The sequence below is a fragment of the Poeciliopsis prolifica genome, unplaced genomic scaffold, assembly GCF_027474105.1.
Source record: "Poeciliopsis prolifica strain line A6 unplaced genomic scaffold, Auburn_PproV2 SCAFFOLD008, whole genome shotgun sequence".
Classification (NCBI taxonomy): Eukaryota; Metazoa; Chordata; class Actinopteri; order Cyprinodontiformes; family Poeciliidae; genus Poeciliopsis; species Poeciliopsis prolifica.
Genome location: NW_026562383.1, coordinates 12,123,444 through 12,139,687, shown reverse-complemented (window position 1 = coordinate 12,139,687; position 16,244 = coordinate 12,123,444). Strand labels below are relative to the sequence as shown.

General features: G+C 38.3%; 1 protein-coding gene across 4 annotated transcripts in view; it reads right to left on the bottom strand.

Annotated features, from left to right (window-relative positions):
* Positions 1-9,480, bottom strand: part of per2 (period circadian clock 2) — a 29,953-nt gene extending 20,473 nt beyond the window's left edge. For 2 of the 4 annotated variants that reach the window (XM_055033018.1, XM_055033019.1), the window contains exons 1-2: positions 9,079-9,475; positions 3,644-4,134 (exon numbers count right to left, since the gene is read on the bottom strand). In XM_055033018.1, the coding sequence (XP_054888993.1) occupies positions 3,644-4,032 (389 nt within the window). In that variant the 5' untranslated portion in view covers positions 4,033-4,134; positions 9,079-9,475. Of the gene's footprint in view, positions 1-3,643; positions 4,135-9,078 lie in introns of all 4 variants that reach the window. The other 2 variants (XM_055033017.1, XM_055033016.1) reach the window with 2 other exon arrangements.
* Between the last annotated feature and the right edge of the window lie 6,764 nt (positions 9,481-16,244).

The following is a 16,244-nucleotide window of genomic DNA, read 5'->3' as shown; positions in this document are numbered from 1 at the left end:
ATTATTTTGACATTGCAGCAAGAGGAGAAGAATCTATAACATTAACTGAGTTTAAAATTTGATGAACTACCTGTATAAACCACAGGTTTGGCTAATTTTACAAAGACAAACTAAAGTTAGAATATAAGTAACAATAATGTTAACATGGGCCAATTGTCAGAGTCTTTTGAGATAATACCATTGGCAACACTCATTGTTCTTCTCCTGAGAAGCACGAAGCTGAAAGTGTAATGGGGAAGATCTACTGCAGCAGCAAATAGAGCCAAAGCAGAGCAACATGAAAAGGACATAAAACATGCTAGTAACGTCAAGAACTGACCAATTATTAAGAAATGAAAGACCGTGGGTCTTAATCCAGTTGAGACATTATGGAATGAAAGCAGGAAGTACATGCAAAAGCCAAAGGACATATGATAACCTTTTAGGGATAGTTTAATAGGTTAATATTTGGTTGTAATTAATCACTTGAGTTTCCAGAATTTTTTTTATATATGCCGATCTACATATATCAAGAGAGTAGATAAATACAAAAACATTCTGAGGTGTACCTCCTAAAAATGGAGAACAAACAATGTAGAAAGTAAACTGAGCTGACTCAGACTTGGCAGACAGGGGTGCTATGTAGCAACACAAAACCAGAAACAGTTATGTGGGTTTAAAATACGTCACTCTGTCAGCAGACAGAGCGTTAGATGCCAGAAGGGAAATAGACCGTGGCGGAGAAGGAGCGGTTTAAAAAAGAGCCTGGATTTGAAGTAGTAAGGGCAGGTCAAAGTAAGGCAGAGCCTAGAGTGAGTAAAGACGTCAGAGCTTGCGACCGGGTTGCTCCACCCAGAGATAAACACACACAAACAGTGCATTGTCATGGCAACAAGGAGTAGGAAAGCGTGACATGGCCCATCTGGCATCGAAGAAAAGCCAGCTTCCAGCCTTCGAGATGACATCAGTTTGCTTTTCCTGCTGGTTGATACAGTCATGTATTTATTCCTCGGCTCTGTAAGTTTCCTGGGCGAGCTGTATAATGTCTGAGTCTACTTCTGGAAATGATGATGACAGGAAAATATTCTACAAGCTTTAAAACTGACTCTTTTTTTTTTTGTTTTAAACCAATTCTTACATGTCAGAAAAAGAAGTTTGATATCACAAAAACGCATAGAATTAAAGGTGCTGTCCAAGATTTATTTCAAAAGTTGAGATTTATGAATAAAAAACCTTGCGTATGTATCACTTAAGGTTCAGAAAAATACTGTCCTCGGTTAAGCATTTGTAAAGAGAGGATAAAAATTGACACATGAGCTTATCTGTTTTTGCAAACCTTGAATGTTGATCCTAGCCTCTTGCCACATAAACACACTAAAGCTTTTAGATTATCAACTTTGAATCTATGACTTAGTTTATGTGGAAAATTTAACAGACAATCTTATATGAAATATGAAAGATTCATTGTGCTACATGAATGCTCCTGTATGTGTTAAGTCTGTAAAGTTAAAGCAGAAAAACATTAAAATATTCAATCCACCATGTGACTTTGTGTGGATGTGGAATAAAAAAAACATTGTTTGCCATAAAATAATGTTGTTTGACCGCAGTTTGCACAACAGCTGCTTTTCCAATAAAACACAGGAGATACAAGATAATCTCAACATGCAAGCCAAATCACATCTCACGCCTGCCAGACAAAACATGGTTTTAACCAAACTGCTGGCAAAACAACTTATCCACGACTTCAACCAGAAACCAGATCAGACTCAGCTGCTCATAATGTGATCTGGCTGGAAGCTAGTCCCAAGCTATGAAGTGCTAAACAGTTTTACAAAGTTTCCCTTCAGCACTGGATAGCTTACCTTAATGTTATTAGCCCCTTGTTATAAGAATATAACAAGGTATGATCGAAATATTATGTTGCTAAAATATTTCTGTCCAGCTATTCATCTGGTTTAGAATAGTTTAAATCTAATGACAAAAAAATAACTACAATTAACAATCGTTATTTTTCTGTTTCAAATCAGAGCGATTAGATCAAATATATATATATTTTTTGTTTCAAATTCTACTGCAAGTACCAAGAAGCTAAGGTATTATTGTGAGAATTTCACAGTCTAGTCTAAGTTTGAAAAATGTTTAGTGATTCTGTTAGCTAAACAGAATCACTGTAAAATGCAGTGCCCATTTACCAGGCAGCATTTAAAAATGTTGTTTATAAAGGGCCATTTATGGAGGGAAAATTTTTACTAAGATTATTTTTTAAGGTTAAATGCTTAGTGAGCTTTGACTCACTCTACGTCTGACATTAGTTATGCATTCAGTACTCACAAATTCATTTGAGCCATTAAAAGGAGGGCAGCACATACTGTTTCATTTTTAAATGAAATGCCCTTGAAATGCCAAGGGTAAACATGACGACAAATGCTTGAGAACATAAATGTATTTAGCATAAATTCCCCTATTAGAAATCACTAGAGTGCAATGATATAATAGAATATTCAATTTAAGTGGAAAAAGGTTCCTGGAGTGTTAATTACAAGCAACGGCTGTTATCTGAAGTCAATAAGTGGGTCTGAGTGACTCTAATACTATTTTTACCTTTTTGTTGATCTACTGGCTGAAGTCTCATTTTAAAAACCTGAACTGTTTTGGCACTGCATCACAATCGATGATCAGCCTATGTTAGAGGTGAATGACTGCGTGGCTAAATCCCTGAACCTAATTTCCCCATTCAATTTTATGGGTTGCTTGCTGCTTGTAAACTGCTTTATATGTTTCATAAATAGGCTATCCCAGCCATTTATGTTAAGGTCCTGCTGCACAAATAGCTAACAGGAACGTTTTAAAATTTGATTTAGGAGAGTAAAGCGTCTGTGTAAATCTCTTTGTGTTGAATAGAAAGCAATGGCTACATTAAATCTTGTAGCTTTAATCAGGAGTGGTAATTAGCCGCACTGCTGTAGACTTCTACAAGTGCCAGTAGAAGTAATAAAAGTAGCTGAATCTGAATATGGCCCTACATTCTTGACAAAAATAAAAAATAAAAAACTTACACTGACAATGGCAATTTATTTGGCTCGTTTCTGGTGAGACTAACCAGAAAAGGTTTTGTCTTCTGTTTTGCCAAAGGGATCTGGTGATTTTGCCCTTTTTGCCATTCAGAGTGAACATTTAGAAGCGAGGGACAAATGGACCTACTGAAATGGAGCCATATTAGCAGGAAAAGCAGTTTATTAGTTGCTCTGTGCTCTAAGAAGCATCTGACTAACGGTTCTGTTATCAAGTAGTATTGTTCACATTCTCTTCATTTCAGGTCATTCCTATTAAACTTGAGTAGTCATAATTGACAGAGTTGAGTGTGCTTGTTAGGCCCCTGTGGCGATAGCCCTTCCAGGAGACCCCATGCTGTTCATTTACATAAGGGTTGGTAAATCTACAAGTCTGTAAATGATTAATTGAAATTATAATGAAGTCCAAAAACATCCAATCACTAGAGAAAACTAATTTCTCTGAGCAACACCTAAAAAACACCTTCTTACTGTGGTGGAAGGGGAAGTTGCTGTAAATTGGCACCGATTGGAAAACTTAGTAGCATGTCTTTTTTAAAACTTGTAATTAGAAATTATGGTAAAGAAAAGAAAGTTCTGCCATCTCTCACCTTTTATTGCTGCCTGAAGATTCTAGCAATGCCGAATCTTTACTCCGGCTGTTGGAGCTGCCCGTTGACTCATGACCGTTGCTGTCATTCCCACGACTCTCATTGCCATGCGATTCTGTCCCGCTGCTGCTGGACCCACTGCTCTTCATCTCCACATCCTCCTCGGGGGACAACCGAGAACGCGATGTCTTGCGCACGTTGTGAGGAGAGAGGGCGGGGTCCTGACCGCTGCTATCACTGCCCTCAGAGGGCAGTCCAAGGTCAGGTCTGCCCTGGGTATAGCTGCCCACCCAGCGCATCTGTGCCATGGGGCTGCTCGAAGCCGAGGCTCCATCCCGATCTGCCGGAACCGGCAAGGGGTAGGGCTTGGCGTCTGAATGGTCCGACATCAGGAAAAAGTCTTTCCCGGGGTTGTTTCAGGTTAGTAAGAACGCAATCATCCCATTGCCAGAAGAATGACAACTGAGTGGACGAAAGGTAAATGAACTGATCTGTGGAAAGAGAGCACATGTGTTAAACATGATTGAATCTGTTTCTATTCACAATTTTAAATATTTAGAAAAAACATGACTTAGCATCCAGTGAAGGCAAAAATTACGTTTGAAAATGTATTAAAGTTGCAAAGTTCTTTGACATGAGATCCAGACAGTAAAGATGTTCTCTGCATTTGTACCCAGTGGTGCCAAATAGTCAATGCTATGATGATTTTTCAACATAAGATTGTGTCTGCCTGTTCATTTGAACAACTATATAAATATAAGAAGAATAATGCTTGCACAAAGTTAAAAGCAGAAAAACATTTCACCAATCCTCTGGTCATGTTGAATGCCTTAAATGTTTGTGTATAACTTTGTCCAAGCTTGTTTTTACAACTAACCTAAATTTGGAGCACAGTTGTCAGGATTTCAGGAAACCATAATGAATATAAATGACTTTAGATTAATCAACTAATCCATAATGGTCTGTATAATCCCTCCTGTGGCATATTGGAAACTGAAAATTTATGTGGTTAAAAAAAATGACAGGAGCTTGGATATCAATAATTAACACTTCTGTAGATCTTATCAGATGACTGTGCACAGTGTGACACGTCTCTGACCTGCTGCAAAGTTGGCTCATGTCCTGCATTTGAGCTGCCAAGTGAAATAGGTCAGCCTGCAGTCAGTAAGTAAATGATCAATCAGAGGTGATGAGTCTTGAAAAGTGAAAAGAAATGGTCAAAGTTGACCAAAAAGGTCACCAATGCTTGACAGAATGGAGCAAGTGACAATTGAACACAGGTGGCAGGCCTGGGGCCAGAGGTAAGAAGAAGGAGCAGCAGATCTTTAAAGGATTAAAAGTGCAGCAGAGCAAAGAATAAGAAAGAAAAACAAATCTCTAATGACGTCTTTGGCTAAAACCAGAACGGGCATGCAGAGACAAAGCACTGGCATCCAGATACGATAGGAAACATAAAAGCAATGCGCAAATGTTTTAAACGACTCCTAACTCTGTATACTTTCCTTCCAATGAGTCAGATTTTCTTGCAAATGTATACAGCGGTCAGTATCAATAGTTACTGGGCCTTTGCGAAGGTCAGTATTATTCTTTGGAATTTGGCTTCATTTTGACATATTTTTAGTGCTTGTACATGACCCTGCCAGGGCAGTTTGCAGGGTTTTCTTAAAAAATAGGAAAGTGGACAAGTGAAGGATGGAAAAGGAATTATGAGGCCAGAGAATATCTAAAAACTAACACAATAGAAATTACCTAAAAATCCTCAAAAACCTGACAAAGGGCCAAGAAAGTGCATCCTCTTCTCTTCAGGCCCAGATGGAGCGAATTAAACTACAGGATATAAATAAAATGTGACGTCAGGAAAAAAAATTTAAATCTGCAAAAAAAAACCAAATCTACGATGCAACACTTGAGCTCACTGTGGTTAGGATCATAAAAAAAAAATCCCCTTCACAAAATGCAATGACTGGACCCATTCCCCCATGTAACTTAGAGACAATCCTCAAACAATGTCTCTGCACAGAGTGAACAGACTCCTCTGAACTTCTCAAAGCACTTACTGAGCTGTTTTTTCCCCCTGTCAGAAAGTGCAACTGAGGCAGAAGATGCAATGGAAAGTCTAGTCCAAAGCTGAAAGCGCTATCTGACAACCTGACAAACCACCAAGTCCAAAAGATTATACTAGTTACCAATGTGAGAGATTTTTTATTTATTAGCTAACAATCAATCCAAGTCAGGTGATTGTGCAACAGCAGACATTACAAACATGTTTCAACTTTTAGACATTACGTTAAAATATTTCTGAACAATCCTTTGGGCATTTCTATGGAAGGAGAAGCTGCTAAAAAGATATCTACAGATCAACTATGTCATTTTTTTATTGTAAAGGGAGCTATTTGTGTCTCATGCACATGTGCACTGAAGCAAATTTTACTTCTTTGCCAATAAATAAAATCCAGCTGAGCAGCTGCAGAGAAAGTAGGAGAGGACAAAACAAAAATCTGGCTTTCCTTTGTCCCTGTTGGGAATCCATTGATCATTTTAAACACCAATCACAATGGACTTTGCTTCCCAAACCACCTTTTCACATTTTTTTTTGTTTCTGCAGAGTCATCAGACTCTTCCTCATAATGCAATCAGCACATGGGCTGACTCGATTAAATGATGCAGTCAAAGGGCACACCATCTGCCTGGCACGCTATAAAAGCTATGACGTACATCCGACATTAAGGTTCGGTCAATAAGGTGCAGGTGTCTAAAACCGCAAGATGAGAAAGATAACACAATTAAGAGGTATATATGTATCATACTGTATGGTCAATTTAATCCAATCTTGTTGGTGGTTAATAGAAGCACATGAAAGTCTATTACTCTTAAATTAATATTTGAACTTTTAATCTGCTGAAAACATACCATGGTAGGGGGCTCAAGGGAAACTGCCATCACAGTTTTTAAATATTTTGGAAAAAAAAGTCTAATTTGCATCAAACTAAATTTGAAAAAATACAAACATCTGGTATTACGACGAACTGTTTGTAAATACTGTAAATATTAGTATCTAAATTTATGTAAAGTAATGCAAATTTAGGTCAGAATTTAATTCATCACAATTGCTTTTGTGTCACTACCCTACACACAACACTTTATTGCATTCATTTTTGAGTAATTAAGAAAAAATTCACCACAAATGTCTCTCTTTTTTAACATTGATGAAGATTCAGTGCTGCCACTTTTTTTGGTGCACTGTCTCCTATACCGAGCCTCAGTTGCCCTCTGTTGTAATATGCATCTTGCATAGCGACTGCCAACCTAAATATTAGCTTGCGTTGGTCTCTGGATTCTTGAACTCAAAGTTTCAAAGGGCATGCACAGGCTGGCAAAAACTTCTCTGTCCTCTCAGCAGGTTGAGCTAGCACTGTGACACCATCATTTCAGAGGCAACACTTTAAAATGTTCTTTCATTCAACAATCAGTATTTAGATCAGCTTTGAGAACATTAATATGCTCATTTAACTTCTCCACTCCTGAGCTTTTCGCTCTGCCGCTGTGTGTGTCCGTGGAGAGCTGTAGGGACGGCAACCCTTCTCTCTGATTTCAACTGTATGATAAACAGATCTAAATGACAAATCCCTTGTTAGCCTCTACTTGCGTCAAACATCTTGTCTCCTCCCACTCCATTCATGAAGATAAACTGAAGCTGGCTGTATTATTCTGCAACTGTTAGCGAAGTCAACTTAAATCTGACGTTCCGGATTTTAAAGCTGGACAAAGGATAAGGCTGGAGTACCTTTCTAAAGTATTCACACTCCTTGAATTGTTCCACTTGTGATCATTTTCACAATCACAAACAGAAAAAAACTTCTGAGAGAAATAATGGCACTACATTTTGTTCAGGAGTATGGAAATAAACAAGACAGAATACATATCAATTTATTAAAATTTGTGTCCTGAATTTATGGATTTGCCTTTTCTCTTACTTTGCTTCTTGTTCTTATAGAATAATGTAAGGTCAACACCTATACTTTAAAAATAGTCATTAACTTTTAAACCAGGACCGTCCCTAGGATGTTTCTTGATTATATTATATTGGGGGACCAAATTTGGAAAACTACATAACTTCAAGTGCCCTACCCTAACTCTTCCAGAATGTCATTCAAACATTTATTTAGTAGATACATGCATCTCTGAAGTAGATATCTAACCTAACAGCAACCAAAACAACACTAATAAGTTTTCCTAATACATGGTCCTGGCACAGGTTGGCATACATGGCGCTTTGGTTGCTTACAAGGGTATGATATTGAGCTTAATTCCTGCAGGAAATGTTTCTTTTTTTGTTTGTTTTTTTGCTAATATAAATTGTTTTAATAAGCCTTTCTAGAGTGTTGCCAGTTAAGTTTCAGCGAAAAAGTAGTCCCTTGGATACCTTTGATAACTATGTTTGCATTTTACTGGTGCAGGCTGGTAGAAGTTAGCAGAGAGCATCCTCCACCTGAATAGCGTGCAAAGCTTTCCACTGCATTTTATCTGATTTAAGGTGAAGACATCTGCCGCTGCTATAATGCTGTCAAATCAGATTTGGGTTCAGTTCACTTACGTTTCATCTCTATGGTAGTTAAATGCCTGACTGAAGAGATCATGGTCACATTGTGGTGAATTGGATTAAAACAACAGTAAGACTGAAAAGCATCGAAGCTAAAATGTGGCAGACGCTTATAAAGTCACACCACTTCCACTGTTCAACCTACCAAACATGTATATATTAGAATATTCTTTTTTTAAATCCAGAGATTTTAAAACTCTAATTATATAAATGTCATACATCTCTAGTTGTTCCAGGCCCAAGAGTGAGTGAAAGACATTAAAATAAGAAACAATGAATATAAAAATAAGAACATATCCATCCAATAATTTCCGACATTCTCGTAACCCTAGCCTACCTATCGCCAGCAACCAAGTCACAAAACAGGGCCAAAATTTCATGAATGGACTCAGGCCAAATAACCATAAAGGCATATTTCTCGATCAGAGAAAGACACTGGAGTAACCATAGAGAGAGAACTTGCAAAATTCATGCATGACCCAATTATTTCCACAAACTATAATAAAATTATAAAAAATGTTACATATATACCATAATTATATAATACTAGAAGTTCCCAGCACCCTTCCCTTGGCACTGGCCCTGTCATCTTTAAAGTTGTAGTCACGGTGCTCTCACTCATGTAATTACAATGAATGAACGGTTCATTCTGCCAGCCTCCTTCTACTCAGCTCCTCGTACTGCATATTCCCTAATCGGAGTGGCATGTGAACTTGTGCCATGTGCAACTGCAGCATAACACTTTACATAAGGCTCGGTACCGGCGTTTTCGTGACACTGACACCACAGGGTTCACCTATTCACTTGTATCTACTGAGCTCCAGAAGGGACTCACCGCTTCGGCCACTCTGCGCCAGTTTTACTGCTTCAACTTTCTTTTCTGGATGCTTTCACTCGCCGTGTGCCAAGTCGCTTAAAGCCCCGGCCAGCTGCTGAATCATCCCGCAGCAGGTAAAGCGGTTACTCCGTCAGGGATTTCCAGCAGTCAAGAGGGCAGACGTCCAGTTAATTGAGGTGTGACCTTATAATGCAATACCCAACTCGTTATTTCATACGGACATATAATAATCTTCACAAACCTCACGGAGGGCTTCAACTCTATTTTCTGCGATGGTTCCGTGGAAAAAAAAATTCTGAAGATATAGCCACCTTTCCAGAAGGATTTTGGTCCGTCCGCTCCTTCTGGGCTGCTTTCACAAATTTCTCTCCCCGGCTGCGGTGTCCAGGCACTGCCCTGGATCCTCAACGCAAGCAGTGACCTCATTACAAGCCTGTGTTCGAGCACTTCCTACTGCTCTTCTCCCATTGGTCTGAATGAAAGCCAATCACCGCCTCTCCGTGATTCGGACCAATCAGCGTATCAACGAGCTGACGGAGGCTGGTTGCGCAGCCACCGCTCGGCAACGTGATTCGTCCTTTCTGCTGTCAGTCGTTTTATATAAGGTTGTGACGGGCTTTTCACATGGTAACCCACGCCTGATGGCAGCGTGGTGTGAGAGAGCAAATCACTACGCCGGAGAAGCCGGTGAATGAAGCAGTGGCCAGGGTTGGCTCATAACGGCTCAGAGCGACCGGCTGTTATCTAAAAGGTTATACAAGAGTGTGCATGGCAATGTGGTGGGGACTGTTTGTGCGCAGTCATTCGCGTAAGCAAAAAAAGGGTTTGCCTTAACAAAACCGTGATATCTCTCGAGGTCTTTTGAAAAGCGTGTCCAATTTATAGTCTTTCTTACGTAAAAATTAATTTAAGTGATAATGCACTTTGTTCACAGCGTGGTATATTCTAGGTCCACGCGATGCTCAGGAGGCGTATTGTGTCACTAAAAGTGATGTAAAATGTTTCTGTTTGGACGCTTTAAATAACTTTGAAGGTTCGGGAATCCGAGCCCGCGAGGAGCTTGCGAAACACCGCAAAAAGGAATTTAGGGCATATGCCAAATAAAGTTCAATGACGCATAGTTGAACAAATACAGACGCGCACGTGAAGCTGGGTACTACACTGGAGACATGTGGAAATAGAGGTTTTACATTTTTATTAGAATAGTATATTTGCACATATTGTCTCAAAATAAATCAAATCAAACTTTATCAATTTATTTTACATTTAAGCAGCAAGGCATTTCAAAGTGCTTTACATCATAAACACAAAAGTCGTTCATCCTGTTTTCTGGATTTTTTTTTTAGCTTTTTCAAACCTTATTTTACTCAAAAATGTGTGAAAAATATATAGATTTTTGCTGCCAAACAGGTCTGAAATAGTGAAATAGATGTTTTTAAAAATCATAGGTGTGGTGCAATAGCAACATTAAGAATTACAGGGACTATAGTAAGTGAAAATTTCCACTCTGGTATATAGAATATTTTACTGATGTTTCTATTTCTTGGCAGTGTTTCAAATCAAATTGCAAAAGTTATTACTCTAATTTCACCACTACTTCAAATTCAGCTTAAAAGGTAAATAGTGACAATATGTAGGGCATAATCTAAAAGCAATCCATCTCTGATGCACATGACAGTTATTGAGGTCCACCTCAATTACATAAGATAGTTGATGGTGTTGTTATTTCACTTTTCTAGTAAAAAGTGAAATATAAGTCTGCCAGCTTTGTACAGAGAAATATCATATTGAGATACAAAAATTATCTTACTGAACATTGGGTGATCATTTCCATGTAACCCATTTATGGCTTGCAAGCAACTTGACAATGCAGAGGAAATGCTTCCTTTTTTGATGAAAGTAAAAGAGTCAGAGTGACGCAAAAGGAGGAGTACGTGGACCAGGCTGTAACCACATTCTCCATGGAGATGAGGGCATCCCCAGCAATGTGGGGGTGGAAGAAGACAACAGACTCTTATGATCATCAGAACCACCTCAGTGGGTTATTATTGGTTTAATAACCCACTGAGGGATACAAACAATGAGCCAGTTATAATTGTACAAGTTGAATCCACCAAATGTTGTCGGTAAAGCCTTTAGAAGAAGATTTGGTTTTCAATTCAATTACAACTTACTCTTTTTTTTATAAACTATTTAGTATATGCTCAGTGCTGACTCACTTCACTATCATTTTTGGAGCAATTGTTGGTGCTGTTGTTCAATTGTGATTTAGAGGTGAACATTTTTTGTGTTCTTAATCCAGGCATATGTCCTGTCCCACAGTGAGTAAGAAGGGAAAAACATGTCTAAAGTTAACTTGACATGACACTTTGGGAGTCACCAAGTCTCCATACTCTCTCCACACAAAGCGATTGAATGGGAGTGATGCCAGAAAAAAAATAATTAATTTTATTAAGAAAAAAATAATTGCCTTTTTCTTACCAACATAGACAAACACAGCTGGCCTGTCCTGCATGTGTTATAGCTGCACACCTGGATTGAATGAAAGGATGACATGCATGAAGGAATGTTAAGAGGTAGCGCAGTCATTTGAGTTGTGCTGATCTATTTAGGATAGATCAGAATAAGTTAATGAGCATTAACTTATTCTTATTTGAGCTACTTTAATTGCTTAGGAGACCTTGTCACAAAACCACAATGAGATACAAGTCGGACACACAACAATAGATTATCACACCAGTTCCAAAGCTGTGTGTGTGCAAACGAGCCACAAATAACTCACCGGGGTTGTGTGGGCAGTAGAAGAGAGAAGCTTACTGCACACTCCCACAGGATAAAACATTCTGCAGTCTTTGCCTCCCACCCTCACATCCACTTGTGCTATTTCCACAGTTTGAACGTCATTAGTACAGACCCCAGAGGCTAATATTGTGAGCTAATATCCCACTGGGCTAAATATACATATCTTCCTTGCGATAACCGTCTGCTAACTCCCGGTCTTTCTTTCCAGCGAAATAAACACCGAATTTATCCTGTTATCTGACTCAACACCCCAATATTTATTCGCAAGCATAATAATGTTGAACATTGCCTGTAAACATATATTCACCTGTAAAAGGACCACAGTTGGATGGGGAAATATTCTCAGTGAATAGTCAGACTCAAGCTCAAATGTAAGATTTTTCAGCATAAAATGTCAGAAGAATTTCTCACTCCAAAAATGTGCAAGTTCCTGAATGAAAGTTGGATAAAGTATCACAATTTTCTCCTAATCTTAGTTTGGTCTTATCTGTGGAAGCTGTTGTCAATAATGCTGCACTCTGGACGCCCTGGTAGAGATATGAATTTATTTTAAGACTGTACACATATTTATAGGGGGCAAGAATTATAATGGTTTCATAGTTTCATCTTGGTGCTGCAGGTGTGAAATTTAATTTGATACATTATACAAACTTATCAGATATTAAAAATGTTCTTATTTCATTAATACATTTTCTGATAATTAATAATAGGGTTGCAGCATTTCATCATTTTGTGATGTTTTTATTAAATTGACACTGATTGATTTTGTGATTACAGTAATGCTATTCTCTGCACATAAAAGGCTGTCATTCCCTTCTTGTTTAAAAAAATGAGTACAGAGTTCTTGCTTGAGTGTGGTCGTAATATCCCCTTATAGAGTTCTTCCACGTCTGCAAACACATTTCCTCCTACATCCTGTTTGCCAGTGAGGTGGAGGCTGGTGAGTATGCACGTAAATGAGAAATGTAGAATTCTGGTGCACAATTGACGTAAGCCACAGATGGGTCTGTCTGTTGATCACAGGATGCATTTAAGCTCCTGCCAAATCTACTTGCTAATGAGAAACCGATCAGCCTTGTCAAGTTATCCTCCATCCACATTGTACAGCAACGTAAACCTGCCTCTCGGAACAGGTTGAAGCAGGTACGACTCAGGCAGGTCTATCGGAAACCTACATCAAATAAAATGATAAAATATTAAAAGTGAAAATTGTATAAGAAAGACAAAATCAATGAACTAAAAGACATCACCAGATATGGGATTTTTCATGTCCAGTCATGGCTAAAAATGAGTAGAAGTTAAGCTTGTTAGCATGCAGATAAATTTAAACCCATTTTTCTGAGTTGTCCTGCTCTTGGGATCAGCTTGTCCTCTGTCCTTCTTGACACCATTTAGCTGAAAACAGGATGTCTGAAGCCTCCCACAGTCAGTGAAGGAATCTCTTGACACCTTACAGCTATTGAGATAATGGGAAACTCTTTGTGATTGCAACATTTTTTGGATGTGTGAAGCTATGCCGGCACCTCTCTTGTTCCGTGCTGTAGTGGAACAAACAACTGATTAAGATATTTTGAGGGCGGACATTGCATCCCCTAATAGGGCTTGCCTCAGTCTGTGAACACTCTCCCTCCAACAGGGAATTTTTCAGCAATACGTGGGCAGGTGACAATTCACGTAAATTGTGGTGCAAACATGACGCAGGCCACAGATGGAACCGACTACTGATCAGAAGAAGCGTTTCAGCTCCAGCCAGAATCTATGTGCCAAAGAGAAAGTATCCAGTATGCTCTTGTTTTGAAGAAAAAAACCTTCCTTTTCCCCAGACTCTTCAGCATCCACACCCTCTTTGAGAACTTCTCACATGTTGACATGAAAGCAATAGAAATACCCACCTTATGTGCCAAATATTAATAACATTGCAAGAGAATATGAAAATATTGTGGGTGTGCAGTTATTTTTTCGCCCACATATGTATTTTCATTTAAATTATAGCTGGTGAAATACACATTGAACATGTCAGCTTTTTATTAGTTTAAATGAGGTCATTCACAGAAAATTCACACCAAATGTCAACAACCCAGATATCCCACACATAAAAAGTAATCAAAGCAAATCAGTCTTCAGATTAAATTAATGGTTAAATAATAAGTGTATAACAGAAAATGCATCAAATGTCAAGAAATGAATGTGTAAAAAGACAAAGAAACCTCAGAAAAAACTGTTCAAAAGCTTTTTTGCTATTTGTAAAGGAATCTGCTAGTTTAGGTTTGTCACTAGAAAGTATTGGAGTTTTATGGCTGGCAAAGCAAAAACATTTTTCCAAAAATCGTAATGTTTCAAAATATTAAGTGATTACAGATGCATTTCTAAACTTCTGAATGTACCATTCAGAAGTTAGTGTTAAAGCCATAATCCAGAAGAAAATCACAGTGAACCAGCTGTAAGCATGGTTACCCTCATAACATTTCTGGTGCAGAAAAATGGAAAATTTCAATCAGGATTTGTCCAAAAACCAGACTGTCAAACAGTTTTTGTGAGTCTTGAAATGAGCATGTACAATTTTATCCGTTGAAAATTACAAGTAATGCCCTCAACAAGTGTATGAGTCAGATGAGGCAAATTGCCTCTTTGCACATCATTGATGCAGATGAAAGACTGTTGGAAAAAAGTCGTGCTAACACTTGTTTTAAAGGTAGAAACAGATTATTTGGACAAGCTGTTAATAAAAAAAAAACACATAAAACTGAGACAATAGCTCCAAACACAATCTATTATAGGAGACTATTAATAGGAGACTATTATTTTGATTCAGATAAGACATTAAAACTGTGCCAGAATGACCAAATCACCTGACTTTGATCCAACTAAAAATGGAAAGAACTGAAGATCAGAGCGCATCGAAAAGATCCCCAAACGCAAAAGATTTGAAGAGCTTGCGTGGAAGACACAGTGGGTTGAACTCACACATAATTAATGAATGTATTAGTTTCTCTGTAGAGAAACTAATGAAGAGAAGGCATCTTAAAGTTGGACAAAAAGCTGTGTTAATGGAAGCATTTAATACAGTTCTGTAAGTGGGTTCAAACAATGTCTTTATTTTTATATTTCATTGATAATTTAATTTGGGGACTAATTTGCCTTGATTTTTTTTGCATGTGTGGGTTTTTGCTCTAATCTGGTCTGAACTTTAAAGATGTGGCTCCATTACAAATATTCACATTAAGAGGAACTGGTTGCAATTTTGTGCTATAAATAAAGGATTTTTATTGTATATTGCAGCTTCAAAAATAATAAAGTACATAAAAACTTCTTGAAAGAGGGTCAAACTCTTGAGGTCTTCTCCAAGTTAATTTTAAATGATTTGTAGAGAATAGTTCACATAAAGCTAAAGTGGGAGTGCGTTAAAAACATGGTTATTGTTTGCACACACATCTTCACAGGTTACTCTGACAAACAAATGTTGGTTAAATGGTGATTTAAAATTCTCAGAGTTTAAGTGGTGAGGTGATGTTCCACCTTTGAAAACAGGAACTACTCAAATAAAATACATATATAGAAAAAACACGGCACCAGCTTAGTAAAAGACCACAATAAAATGCACAAGGATTAAAGTGCTTTTCCATTATCAGTACATCTCATCAGCATCCGGAAATGAGTCAGTTCTTCCCCCTCTCTACTTGTTGGTTTAGTAGGTGGAGAGAGCTGACATCCATCTATCCGAACTGAGCAACCGGAGGCTTCGAGGGAACAGCTGCCAATTTGTTATTTCCAAATAAAGTTCATCTCAAGCCACAGAGACATACCAAGAAAACATTAAGCAGTTCATAGCATCTTGATGCCCATTTGTCTTAGATTGAGCCAACCCTGCTGCCATCTGGGGATACACTCTTTCCCACAGGCTGTTTGTCAGAGACGTGTAGGTGGGTGTCGGTACTCAGCCAGAATGAACTCATGGAAATTTCGTCAGAGCAAACGTGGCATTTGCCGCCAATGTCTCTGCTTAATCAGTTGGCAAAATGCCTTAATCACCTTCGATGTCGGCTCTTCCTATCAATGTGAAGCAGAATTCACCAAGCGTTGGATAGTTCACCCACTAATAGGGAACGTGAGCTGGGTTTAGACCGTCGCCATTTAGACCGTGTTTGTTGAGTGAGGTGAACATTCACACACACATAAGAATAATGTTTTGAATAAAGTAATCAGAACATGACTTAAAGTATTTCTATTCACTGTGACTATAGAAGCACATCATTTAGAGCTAAACAGTTTATTTTAGGCAAAAGAGCAAGTCCAATATCATGGCACGTTGGCCTATGATCATTTAGAACAAGCAAGGGCATCACAGGAAAACCATGATGCAA